Source organism: Leptinotarsa decemlineata, unplaced genomic scaffold (genome assembly GCF_025532065.1).
Source record: "Leptinotarsa decemlineata unplaced genomic scaffold, Ldec_3_MD MMD2_tig00001064_RagTag_RagTag, whole genome shotgun sequence".
Lineage (NCBI taxonomy): Eukaryota > Metazoa > Arthropoda > Insecta > Coleoptera > Chrysomelidae > Leptinotarsa > Leptinotarsa decemlineata.
The window spans coordinates 5,833,278-5,847,179 of NW_027412558.1; the positions used below are offsets into that span (position 1 = coordinate 5,833,278).

At 33.9% G+C, this 13,902-nt stretch overlaps 1 protein-coding gene across 3 annotated transcripts in view; it reads right to left on the bottom strand.

The window, feature by feature from the left end:
• Positions 1–13,454, bottom strand: part of pippin (solute carrier family member pippin) — a 43,871-nt gene extending 30,417 nt beyond the window's left edge. For 2 of the 3 annotated variants that reach the window (XM_074175571.1, XM_023160681.2), the window contains exons 1-3: positions 13,328–13,454; positions 3,157–3,274; positions 2,565–2,700 (exon numbers count right to left, since the gene is read on the bottom strand). In XM_074175571.1, the coding sequence (XP_074031672.1) occupies positions 2,565–2,700; positions 3,157–3,274; positions 13,328–13,368 (295 nt within the window). In that variant the 5' untranslated portion in view covers positions 13,369–13,454. The remainder of the gene's footprint in view (positions 1–2,564; positions 2,701–3,156; positions 3,275–13,327) is intronic. The other variant, XM_074175570.1, reaches the window with a different exon arrangement.
• Positions 13,455–13,902: the final 448 nt, after the last annotated feature.

Below are 13,902 nucleotides of genomic sequence, written 5' to 3' on the forward strand. Positions count from 1 at the left end.
TGAAACTGTTTCGTTCTGTGAAATAATCAATTTCTACGAAAGAGTAACACCATTTTCGTCTGATTTTGAAAAATCAACCCCAGGAAGAGCTTTGTAGGTATATGATGGGGATACACTTCAATTCAATGCAATACAGTGAAATAAATTATATTTATTCCTTCAAATGATCATTTTACGATAATTCAGGAGTCGTCAATGGTAAAATATGAAAGGTATATAAAAAGAGCATTACAAAATATATAAATTTTACACATGAGAGTGCTCGTATAGAAAAAAAAACAGTCGAAATAGATAATGCTGGACATGCAACTAATTATAGACTGGCGAATGTGGATATTCAAAATATTCATTAATACTATAAAAACAACCATCTACGAGATCGTCCCTGATTCTCCGTTCAAATACTAAAATTGATGCTACACTTCTTACGTTGGAAGGTAGAAACATTTTGAGCCTGATAGAGATGGCGTCTTTCCAAATGATTTTGTAAGCAGTTGTTGTAATTTGATTGAATTTCCGTTCCTTGTTGCGTCATTATGACAATGGGAGTTAGTTTCCAATTCAAGTTCGCGTTTTTGCACAAAGAGCAGACAGTTATAAATATAGAGAATCCTCGAACGATGAACATATATCTAGAAAATTGAATCAGTCATTCAAAATGAAAACCTTACTGTCATCAAGAAAGACCCAACGAAAAATAGTCAAAATGAACTGAAAAATTTCCTCTCAGATACTAGAATCATTTTCACGGAATCAGAGAAACGGATAATCACCAACATGACCGCCTCCTGCCCTGAGCTATATGGCCTGATAAAGACACATAAAGAGGATAACTCCATAAGACCGGTAGTTTCGTATATAAATAGTCCGGTAAGACAACTAGTTGTTCTAAAATATTACCGATTTCGTCCCACCCCATAGCATTAAAAATTCACCGACCACAGTGGAAAACATAAGGAACCAAACCATGCCACATAATTCAATTTTAGTTTCATTCCATGTGGAGAGTATGTTCTCCAACATACCGTACAACAAATGGAAGCCCCTCATTTTAGATATATTGGATCAAGCCAAAGTAGACCATTTCACTTCCTTTGAAATTTCAACAGCTTTCGATGTGTGCCTAAATCAGAGTTACCTACAGTTCAACTACAAATTTTATAAACAGGATTCAGGGTAACCAATGGGCTCACGCCTTATTCCACTTTCAGCAGACATATTTATGAATAGGTTGGAGACCACTATAATAAATTCCGACCTGGGTAAACATATTCATTTTTGGTACAGATATGTAGACTGTTTCAGAGATACTACACGACAGCTGAACCAATTTACGATATTCATGAATAATCTCAATAGCAACATTCAGTTCAGGGAACTGAATGTTGCCATTACACACAGTCAGAATGAATTTGAGTTCAATGTTTTCAGAAAACCTAGCTATACAGATATTACCATCTCAAGTGAGTCCGTCCAGATAGTCGCAAATTAGCAGCTTGCAATTCAATGTTGCATGGAGCATTGGCACTGCCTTTGTCTGCTAACAATTTAGCTAGGGAAATTGATAGGCCATAATGATGGTTTCAATGCAGATACAATTCAGGAGTTAGTCATAAAACAAAGCCTTAAATTCACTTACAGATTACTATATTCCCAGATCAAACAATCAGAAATCAAGAAATGGGTAACTCTTAACAATGTTGGTAAAAGCACAGAGATAATTGCGGCTTTCTTCAGAAAAACAATGTGGAAGTGGCATTCAGACCACGTTCCAGATTATCTGATTTCGTTTTCAATGCCAAAGATAAAGTGGACAAGTTGGAGAAATCTGGAGTTTATAAGTTCAAGTGTCCGAAGTGTAATAGTGTTTATGTGGGACCATGTGGTCGGTATGCTGCGGTATTCAGCGGTATTCAGCGGTATGCTGCACATGAAAGGTCCTTCAGACTACGTAAAAATGATTCGACGTTTACAAACCATTCCTTGGCATGCAACCACAATTTCCCCAAACTGAACGATACGGAAATTTTGCAGTATGGAAGGAAGGGTTGCGAACTCAATTATTTGGAATCCTTGAAAATTCATAAGCATAAACATTGCGGGTGCAACCTGTTAAACGATCAAATCGATTAAGTTTACTCACCAGTTTTCAAATAAGCATATCCACATTGACACAAGTGAACAAAATTCAGGTACTCAATTAAGCTAAGTACCTCTATTATTACTTACAGAGGTGTTATATAAGGGCTAATAAAATCAATAATTTTTAGTTTGATGTATACGTTTAAAAATGTCCTAATAGGACGGAACTGCAGTAACGTTAGTTACAAATATAAGTGGTAAAAAACATAGAAAGTTTCAATTCTCTTTTCTTCAGAAATTTTCAATTATTCTTACTAACTTCAGTAGATCATGTCATTATCTGAGGAGTACCTAATATGCTTTAATCTTCATTGAAACATTTCAAAGGAGTTTCAACTCGATAAGAACACGCTCATCAATCAATCATCTGAAACTCACCCCCATATTGATAGGGTTAAAAGCGCACTATCCACTAAACTCACCGATCCAGGATCCTATTTCATCATCAATTTGCATAGAACCATTAATAAATTTCAGTTGCGGCAGGAGAATGGCGGAATATCCAACTGGCATGCCGCAGCTGGCCGAACTGAGCATGACTGCACTTGTCACGAAACTCTGGAAAGGAGGGAAATGTAAAGATTTAATGCATTCCCAATGCTTGACGGATTTATTTCTATCGAATCGGTGAAAGTTACAATATCTGGTATAATGAATACTTGATCTTTAGAGAAACTGACTTATTTTTAATTTGAGAGATATAATGATAATGATGGTAATTTGCCTTGAAGAAATATATATTACAACATACAGAGTGGACTAGGGAAAATAATCTTTCGCAAAAATCCAAAAACATCAAGTTTATTTGTAACGATTTTGAATGAAAACCTATCGTATCAGTCGAAATATTGAAGATAAGTTCCTCTGGAACGATTTGCGGCCTTTGATGCCCTGGAAGTTATCAGGTTTCGTTTGTTAAAAGATTCAAATGGTCTATTTATGAATCTATAAGGAAAAAATCTCAATCATCTTCAACTACTAAACCTACTTCTTAAAAAACGGAAACCTACTCACTTGTGCCAAAATTCTTCTTCTGTTTTCCTTTTTCTTTTCATCTTTATTATACTGCTGTAGAATCTTGTATTGGGCCTCATTATTGTTGGGGATTTTCAAACAATCGTTGACTTCCGAACTGAAAAAAAAAATCCTGAGAAGAGTGTTTCAGTTGTGTCGTTAGGGATTGTATCTGTATCTGTAGAGTAGGAAGGGTGAGTGTAGGCCCATAGCACTTAGGCCACATGTGACCCACTACACATTCTCCCAAGGAGTGTTCCTCCTAGGTCATCGTCCATCCTGTCCTTTCCAGGAAGGTGGACAGGTCTCTGGGAGACATCTCCTTCATATTGGCAGGTGTAGGCTAAGACTCGCCGAAGACACACTCTCTTATTGACGATACCTCCGGACATTTGCATAGGACATGCCTGACAGTTTCGTCTTCCTGTTCACACATCCTGCATAGAGGTGTGTCCACTAGCCCCGTATTGAGAAGGTGTTTCCTTAGTTGACAGTGGCCAGTCAGAAATCCTACTGCGTAGATTTCTCCTGGTCATCGCCGAATATTTCTTCGGCGCCAGCTTCCCAGGGTCGCTCAGGGTGATCTTGGCAAGATTGCATCCTTTGATTTTATACCATCTTTTTAGGAATTGAGCATGGGTGTGACGTTTGGCTAGTTCCGCAATTGTTGAAGGCATCAGGCCGTAGGTGCCACTGGGTCCTAAAATTCTTAGTTCAGCAGCTTCCTTCGCTGAAGAGTCGGCAATGCGATTACCTTTACTCCTGTCGTGCTTTTTAACCCACCTCAGGATAATGTTATTATCTACTGAGGCTTTGTCTAAATCTTGGTGGCACTCTAGTACTAGCCCTGAGGTGACACGTTGTCTGTTCAAGGCTATAGGGCTTGTCTGCTATCAGCCCAACCGTCAACAAGTGGTATCTGTCAACGGAACTACTTCGCTACGGGCTCATACTGACCATGGCGTGCCACAGGGATCCGTACTTGGGCCATTGTTGTTCACCATTCATGTCAATGATATATTTCATTGCTTGTTTCCGAATATGTATATTGCATTTGCTGACGACACTTCATTAATAAATTCGCATTACAGTCGACTTGTACTCATTGAACTTATGGCGACTACGCCTCTAGAGCGGAACTGTGGTTTACGACAAATAAACTCAAAATGAACAATGATGAGATCTAGCACATCATATTCTCCGCTAATAAAAACATTTCGAATGGATCCACTGCTAAACTTCTGGGGATAACTCTCGATGATGTAATAAACTGTCTAGCCAACTATTTTTGCTGCGTAAACTGGAAAATATTTGAAACAAAGATGTGCTATTGACTACATACCACTCCCTTTTCCATTCGCATATAACCTATGGTACAATTTCATGGGGAAATTCTAGTCAGGCAACAAGAGTATTCAAGTTGCAAAAAAGGGCATTGAGAATAATTGAAGGTACGCGCTACGACCAACCTTGTAGGCCACTTTTCATCAAAAATCAAATAATGCCACTTCCTTGCATCTATATATATATATCAAACCCTTATTGAATTGCACAGAAATAGGGGAAATCTAAATCTTTCCCACCCGAAATAATAGTCAGGTGAGGCCAAACAGGTTCAGACTAAAAATGTCTTCTTCCAACTCTCCCAACTTGAATTTGTACAATAAACTTAATGAAGGCCTAACAAAGCTCAGCATGTATCTTTTTAAGAAAAAAATTAAAAAAACATTGAGTGAACATTGCTTCTATTCAATAGAAGAATACATGAACTCCACAATTCACTAGTCCATTGCTATACATGGACTAGTGACTATATATATATATATATATATATATATATATATATATATATATATATATATATATATATATCGTGCGCAATCCTAACACGGCCATTAACGCACCCTCCTTAACGTATAGGGGGGTCAAACCATTTGGGATAGTGCAGTTCTGGATTTATTTTATGCCAGAGGATCCAATTATACCTTTCCTCTGCAGATAGATCGAAATAGTTCTAAACAATTACGTTCGTGATGAAATGGTCATGGAGATGATTTATAAATCATGCATATATTTTGTCAATTCCAATGTCGTCTGTTATTGGATGTCATATAGACAAATTTTTCGCAACTGCATTATCTTATTCATATTTGGGAATCAGCCAAAAAAACCCACAATAAAACCTTTGAAATTGTTACAAAATAAAACTAATAAATACAGATAAAAATTATCGTACCCAGAACCAACAGTGATTTTGTATATACCAAATAGAAATTAATAAAATTCATAGTCATGACACTAGACAAACAAAATTATCAGTTAGTAATTTCGAATCTAATTTGGGATAGAAATAGATTTATCATGATGGGATGATAATATATAAAATACAATTCCTCAAGAAATGCAAGAATCTAAATCCGCTCTCAAATTCAAAAATCGATTGAAAACGTATTCAATTAATTGAATTAAAATTACAAGATTGTATGATTTTTCATATAGCCAGAATCACCTAAATATTTCTATAATGAATATGGATAATTTCACATTCGACTCGTATTGATCAATCTGCTCGTGTTTTCTCATTTAATTGTCAATAATTAAAAAAAAAATTGCAGAATTGAAATAATTGATAAAATACTGAACATCATAAGTACCTATATCACATATCATGTGATATACTCATCATAACATAATATGTTATGAGTTAATATTTGTGAGTAGAAGTTAGTAATGATCCAAAATAACGACATTTCGACGCCATATGGAAGGTCATCATTTCAAAAATACAAAAAGAGCAATAATTATTCTGATTTCTTATGGAACAGCATATGTTTTTGAATCGCAAACACATTTTCTATGAGATCATATCCTATGACATGAAAGACATTAAAAGTATATTTGATGATCCAAGTTATTACATTGATATTGAATATCATCATGATAGTTCAGAGAAAAATTTGGAGACTATACAAAATATATAACCCAATCATCAAGTCATATATTTTTCACTATGTTTCGTTTATTATTCGATCTCTTCAATATTTTATGCTTGAATAATTTTATACATGTTTCAAAAACCCAAGCTTTGATCAAATACATGCTTTCCTCATTATTCACAAAACAAACTTTTTTGGCATCTGTGTGATATAAAGATGTGGATGTAGGCTGATTTAGCATTTGCTTTATGAAAGATAGATTGAAGCGCAGTGAAGTTTATTTTTCTAAATGTCCATCAATTGTTAGCACACCAATGTATAACTCAAATGTATAGTTGAAGTAAACGATATTGTGCACTCTCAAAGTTGGCGGCACTCTCAAAGGCCAAAAAAAACCAATACATAGAAATGAACCGGCAACGAACTAGTCCACGTGGACTTGGCTGTTCGTAATGGATAATTTTTACTAATAGAGTTTTATGATTGGCTGAAGAGTCATTAAATAAAATTTGAAGTCATGTTACGGGGAATGCCGGAATGGTTATCGCCGTCGTGTTCAGTTTAGAAACTGATCGCGATTTGAGTTTTGAAATTCGATATTGGTACAGTTATAGTAACTTAAAATTTTTGTTATCTGTTTAAAATATAGCGTCCTTGGACAAGTACTGATAGTAAAAATGAATGTGATTACAACACATCCTTTTTTTCGGTGTAGTGATTCCAATAGCGATGATGAATATTGCAACAAAGGGATACCAGTGAATACAATTCGGATGCGTTTTGAATATTGAAACACAGAAAGTATGTTTCAATGTATATAAGAATCTATATCTTAAGTTTGGTTTCGAGGGAAACAAACTATTACAAGCAACACCAGATTTGATCGAAATTCCTTTCTGAACTATATGTAAAATCATCAAAAACAATCTTATGGACGCAAGTCGCGATGTGATACGGGATTACCAAAACCTTTAGATGTTCATCTAATAAAATAATTGAAAAAAACAATATACAACTGTTACAAAAGCAATAAGATTTCTACAACTGAAATCATGAAGAAGAAATTGAATACTTCCGGTCATAACGTGAGCTGCTGTGACAAAACTCTTCAGAATTGGATAAAGACTTGCAGAAAAGGATTAGAAAAGTAAAAAGTAAAAAGTAAAAAATGAATTTATTTCCACCATATTAATGGTGGAAATAGAGAATAATAATAATAGTGAAACAGAGAATATGCAAGAGGAATTATCAGAAGCTTTCGAAGAAAGTGTTTCTGAAACGATCGATTGTATATATATATATATATATATATATATATATATATATATATATATATATATATGTATATGTAAGTAAATAGTATTCAATTAGTTAGCTCCCTAACTATATTATCAAAGGAGTGCTGGCAAAAGTTCAGTGACATAATTTCACTAATACATCTTTTTTTTCATATGCATATGTTGATGATGTTATTATAACGTTCGTCACCATACTCAAAATTTCCATCATATTGTGCACGTATGAAAATATGATTCAGGTTATTTTACGCCGGAAATTCAGAAGTATCGCTTCAGAAGAAACGTATTCAGAAAAATGTTTACAAAACATGACTTTTGTCGTTTCTTCAGTGATCCATTTTTCTCATACAATAAACCACAATGTAATGATTGGTGAACCCAAGTATAAGTTTTTGGAATTCCGCTACATACAACCCTGCCTGTTTCTGGAAAAAAAACTATTTCAAACTTAATTTTTTTCTTCCTTCCTCAGGAAGTTTTCCACAATATTTTCTATAAAAAGGAGAAGTGAGGATGTCGATTGATGACATTCATCAAGATTCAATTTCAACAATTTGATAACAACATTCTTTGAAATTGTTAATTCAATTGGACTGGATAGTCTCTTAAATACCTACTTTGAACTATTCTAAGCACTTTAGCTCATAAGCGTATAAAATAATAATTAATTAGTTATTATTATGAAGTATTCAAATAACAAACAATTTATTGTGAGATTTTCACTGGAATATCTTCAATGCAATATGGCATATTTACGATTCGAAAAATTCAACAATCATTGCTCTTAGTCTTTGAAAATCGAAAAATCTACACTGAAAATGAGAACAGCATCTTAACCTAGCTTTTGACAGCCATAACGTCTATTCAATATAAATCCATTATCATCGCATTAATTTTTTCCAAAGAGTCTGACTTGGTAAACAATTCTCAATCCTCGATCAACAGAAAAGTTTCGTCTCTAATATAGTTCATTTAAAATCTTTCGAGAAGTTTTCAGACGTTCGAAGACTTGGAAAAATGTTGGCAAACACAAACTTTTAATTCTAGTCAAGGAATATGAGATTTGGTTCATTTGTGGAGGGTAAAGTTACATTTGTCTAATAGAGAAAGGCTCCAAAATGGAAAAATTCACTTTAGTAATGGAATATAATCTGAAAATGAGGCAGAGAAACTTTTTATATTGTTTGTTATGATCTAGTATTCTCAGTTTGACGTTTCATTCATTGAATTCCACAGAAATCTGGTTTTGTATAATTTTATTCACTATCATTACATATTCAGCTATAAATCATAACATTTATTTTTGTCGTTTCTTTTTAGAGAAAAGATTACTAGTCAGGTCATACAATAACGGGAAATTGTATGACCTGACTATGAAGATGTTAATCGAAAGAAAAATATTGAGAAATATAATAATAATGAATCTACTTTATTCATCTAAAAAAGAAAGAAATGTGGACACAAATGATAGAAGTTAATTAGATTAACAGGTGGATTATCAGCATAAGCTGTTTTTTAAATTAACTGTACAAAAATACACACTAAAAAATTATATTAAAAAGAAGGACAGAATAGGAGATAACACAATAATACAATTGAAATGAGTAATAATAAGAGCTTAGCAAAAATTGACATACAGAGCACTAATTACTAGGATTTAAGAAGAAGTTTCAAGCATTTTTAAATGTCATTATCGTGTGAAATCACTGGGCAATTTATTATACAGTTTAGAGGGAATATAGGAAAAACTACGAGTAGAAAATTCCGAGCTATATTTGGGAATGACCAAGACAAATCCATTTCGAGTATAATAGTTAAGTCTGGGAAAAGATAACAAGCCTGTAATATAAATAATCAGGTTGTTTTCTAAAAGCAATTCGTTTATCTATCAGATAAACGAATTGCTTTTAGATGATTTTTCTGTATTAAATTTCATGTTAGGTGCCAATGAAATGTTGTATAGCGAATTGACATCTTCATCTATGAGTTCTTGTGCTTCAAGGTTGCCTTTCCCAAAAGATAGGTAAATTTGAGTATCACCAGCGTAGTGATGAATAGTGCAAACTTTAATACTTTTATAGAAATCCGAGATGTAGATGTTGAATAAAAGAGGTTCTAGAATGCAACCTTGTGAAACCCCAAATTTGGTATACAGAAATGCTGATACACTGAGGTAGGTGTTCCAAAATATTTTCAATGCGATCTACGGCATAAAAGACTGATGGTATTACCAGAAGAAAATGGAATATTTGTGCTGATTTCAATCGTAGCTAGACTTATGGATCGCAAGGAGGATACACTAAGTTTTGCTTTTTCAAAATGAAAACTCAGTCACAAAAAAAGCTTGACACCTGAACTTTGAAATGCATCTATATAATATATGAAAAATATATAAAAAATATATAAAAATAATTATGAAATGCATCTCAGAGTCAAGTGACAAAAGGTATGACCAAGATGATTCAGGCTCTCAACATTTCAAAACGAAATTTCCTAGAAACTGCGAAACTGAAATTTTGTGGAAGTCTGTCATCTTATTGAATCATTCAAAAACTTCTTTCTGCTTATGGAGCTTCAGAATGCCAAATATCAGCCAAAATTTATTTCTGACACTCACACGCAGATTTATTTCTTGAAAATCTCAGTACCGTATCAGATGAGCAGGGTGAAAGTTTTCGTCAATATATTATGCACATTGAAAGACGCTACAATGGATAATGACCAGCCGAAATGCTAGTCGATTTCTGTTTATTTAGTCATTATTATAATATATCCAATAGGCTAGCGCCCATTAAAAGAGGTATACATTAATGAAGCAGGTAACTACTTCTAGATAAATGAAAGTTTGAGTGAATATTTTGACATTCAGTAAAAAACTAATCTATACAAACTATTTCTTAATTGATTCAGGGTGGGGAAAAATGAACTATAGAGTATTTATTGACACTTCGGCATACGAAGGTTTCCGAATTGTAGAAATGGTGCAGAAATGGTGACATTCGATCTGAACGTATATCGAGGGACATTGAAATTAATTTGGGGCAATATAGCTGGTGAGTCCATGGCACTATACATCAGTTTGTAGATGAAAATGAGATCTGCAATTTCACGTCTTTTTCTCACAAAAATTAATTCATTCAGAAGACTTATGTATCTAACGAGATTGTTTCCATTTTTCTTATAATACGGAAACTCGAAGAATTCCTTTCTTAAGAAAATTTGATTCATAGCCAGTTTCCTTCCTTATACGAGAAATTATACAAATTTTGGGTATGTGGTTGGTAACCTCGTTCACGGGCAGATGATGCGTTGACAAACATGTTGTTTGTTGTCCATTTCAGCTTAGTTCGAGAAATGATACTCCGAAGGAATTCGATTTTCAATTATCGGAAATCATCGACTTCATGTTGATGATACTACCTTGCACTGACGAGTGGCCAAAGAGTCCGAAACCTGTCTGCAAGTGTGTACCAATAATTGAAAATCGCTTTCGGCAGTTGTATCGCTGAAAGCAGATGCAGGAATAACTTTAGTGGAGAATCCTGCACTGACTCCTGTTAGATATAATCCAACGCCCTTCGTGGTATTAGCCAGGAGATTAGTTGTTTTCTGATACGTTTCAGTCCATTAGCCTACAGTGTGAGTAATTTGAGACTGGCCTGAACGAATTTTTCTTTTAGACGATTGGAATTTCTTCTGAACACCTTCCGAAGCTACAATTTATTTTCGATAAGGATTCCACATAGAATCACAATATTCTAGTTCACTACGTACCAAACTATAGTGAACCAACCGAATACATTAAAATCATCTAAACTCCCTACAGTTTCTTAATTTCAGCGACTTAGAAGGCTCTCTGAACAGTATTTTCAATGTGTGTATTAAATGTGAGTTCATATTCGAATAAGATTCCTAAGTCGATATTATCAATAGTATAATTGAACTGGTACAAGTATAAGTCATACTTGTACCAGTTCAACATTTTCCAAGATTGCGAAAGATTTTGTTCTCATGACTACTTTTGGAGTGGGTTCAAATCCTTCTAGAGCAACAGACAATCAAGTGAAACACGTGTTTCCCTGGAAAGCTACAAATCATTTACAAAAATCAGTTTTGTTGATTGTATCAAAGTGCATTCATCATCTATAAAAAGTAAAAATAACAGCGGCCCCAAATTAGATTTTCGGGGAACCCCCGACTGTGCAAAAAATACACCCAATTTATTACCGTCACACTCGACATATAGACTACGATGATTCAAATACAATCTCAGTAGCTGAAATTAGTATAGGAATCTCTTAGTCGATTCATCGAGAAACTCCGATAGGAACGATGAAAAGGAAATAATCTACAGAATAACTTGAATTACATCATCATAATGGAATTTCAAACTGATATTTTCCAACTTGTGACTGTAATAATAGCATTTTCCACTATAAAACTCAAGCCGTAGTATTTTTTCATTGTTGTTAGGAACTTCAATAACAGATATCGTTTTATATAATTAAATAAACATAATATTTAAAATCTGTGTTGTATCCAATTTGCATTTTAAAATCATGTCATCATGAATGAAAATTATGGGGAGGAACATTTTTTGCAGCCTAGTATAATTGACATTTTGTGTAACTTTGCTAACAACAAAGATACATTGAAACCCTGGTTTTTCGACCGATTCGATTTTGTTTTGTCTAAATTTGGCGAAGGCAGATGGTGCAGGATTCGAAATCTGTCACTCGTATTTTGTTGAGACCTTCAATTTATCAACCATAATGTTGAAAATTATTTACCCTGATATCAATTTAATGTGAACAACATTGAGAATTGAAGTGCCAACTGGACATTGTCAAGTTTCGTCACTTGAGTTGTATTCAGCACCTCTGGAAATGGAATGCTGAAAATTGTATCGCTTTTTATTTCTTTATGAAAAGTGCCGTAGGTCGAGAGCATTCAACATAATATTTTACATAGGAAAGGGGTCCAAGAGATAACACCAGGTCCTATGCATCTTGCTAACAATCTGAGTTTGGTAATACACTATTAATTCATTTATTTTTTACGGCATTGCATATTTTATCAAATTCACATATATGTACTATCAGCTAGATTAAAGGAAATAATATAAAAAAAGAAAGACAAAAGCCAAATAACTACAATCTTTTCAGTCTTTTCAAATAATTCCAAAGAAGAATTGAAAAGTTCTAAATCCACATTGTATTAGCATAAGTATTAGCAAATCTCAAAATTCTATCTATAGACTCATTCTGGCCATAGTTAGTATGATGAAAGGGTACTTTTGAAGATTTTTGAATTTTTTGTTCTCTTTGGATTCAGATTTGAAGTTATAAGTTCAACAATATTATGCGAATTAGCCTAAAAGTTGATTCTGAACTTTTATGAGCCAGAGTATTCAAATTTAAAATGTCCAATATAGTTTTATAGTTATATTCACCAATATGATATGCCAGTGTGTGAGCAGAGTACCGTAAAAACTTGTTTTGAACACTTTCAAGCATATCAATATCGACATTATATGAATGGACCAAATTGTTATATATTATATATTCGATTATGAATTCAACATTTGAACAATATATAATTTTTAAGGCAGAGAGAGATAATTCCTCTGCAGATCTGAGAGTAAAACCTAATATTTAATCAGGGGTATCAACATATACATTTCTATTTTGTTAAAAACATTACCTTCTCCTTATATTTGTGATTGTTTATGAGAAATTCATTGATTTCACTGGATTTCAATTCAGTTGAAAATATTTCAGATAAATCGAAAGGAACAGAAATTAGCGCATTGAGAGTGAAACCACTTTTCTCACAGGTTTTGGATTTATACTAAGACTATCCTCACAACTGATCCGATATGATCATTAGAGCCAATTTCACATCATCATGCCAAAAAATCTTCAATCATCGACTCACCCGCGTTCATTCTTGTCAGTACACATATTAAGAACTTTCATCAATTGATTTCACTGATATCACCTCCCGAGAATTGAACCACATTAAGTGACATTGTCTGAAACTTTTATAATGTTTTGTTTTATTTACAGCGGGTTACTTTGAAATCTCTCCCCACGCTTTTCAACTGTCTTAGATTCGAGCAGGACCGTAGTGGGACGTGGGGAGCGGCATCCATGCATGATTTATGTTTGATGTCAGTATTTCTATAAATGTGTTTGTTGAAGGCTGATGCCGAGAAAACTAATCCTCATGTAACTTACGATTAGTATGAACTTGTTAGATATATTTGTGATCTCCTCAGAGGAAGAAAAATATGGGGACTCACTGGTATCCTTTTTCATATAGAAAAAGTATTAGAGACATCGGGGAGTTTATTTGTACGGAAACGCTAATCACTGTAAAAAAAGTAGACGATCGAGTTCTGGAACATGAAGAATCGATTATTTTCGACAATCCAATATTTTGCTTTGCTGACGACAGCACACTTGTCTCGTCATTCCATTTGGATTCCAGGACATCGGCTACGGAAGCAT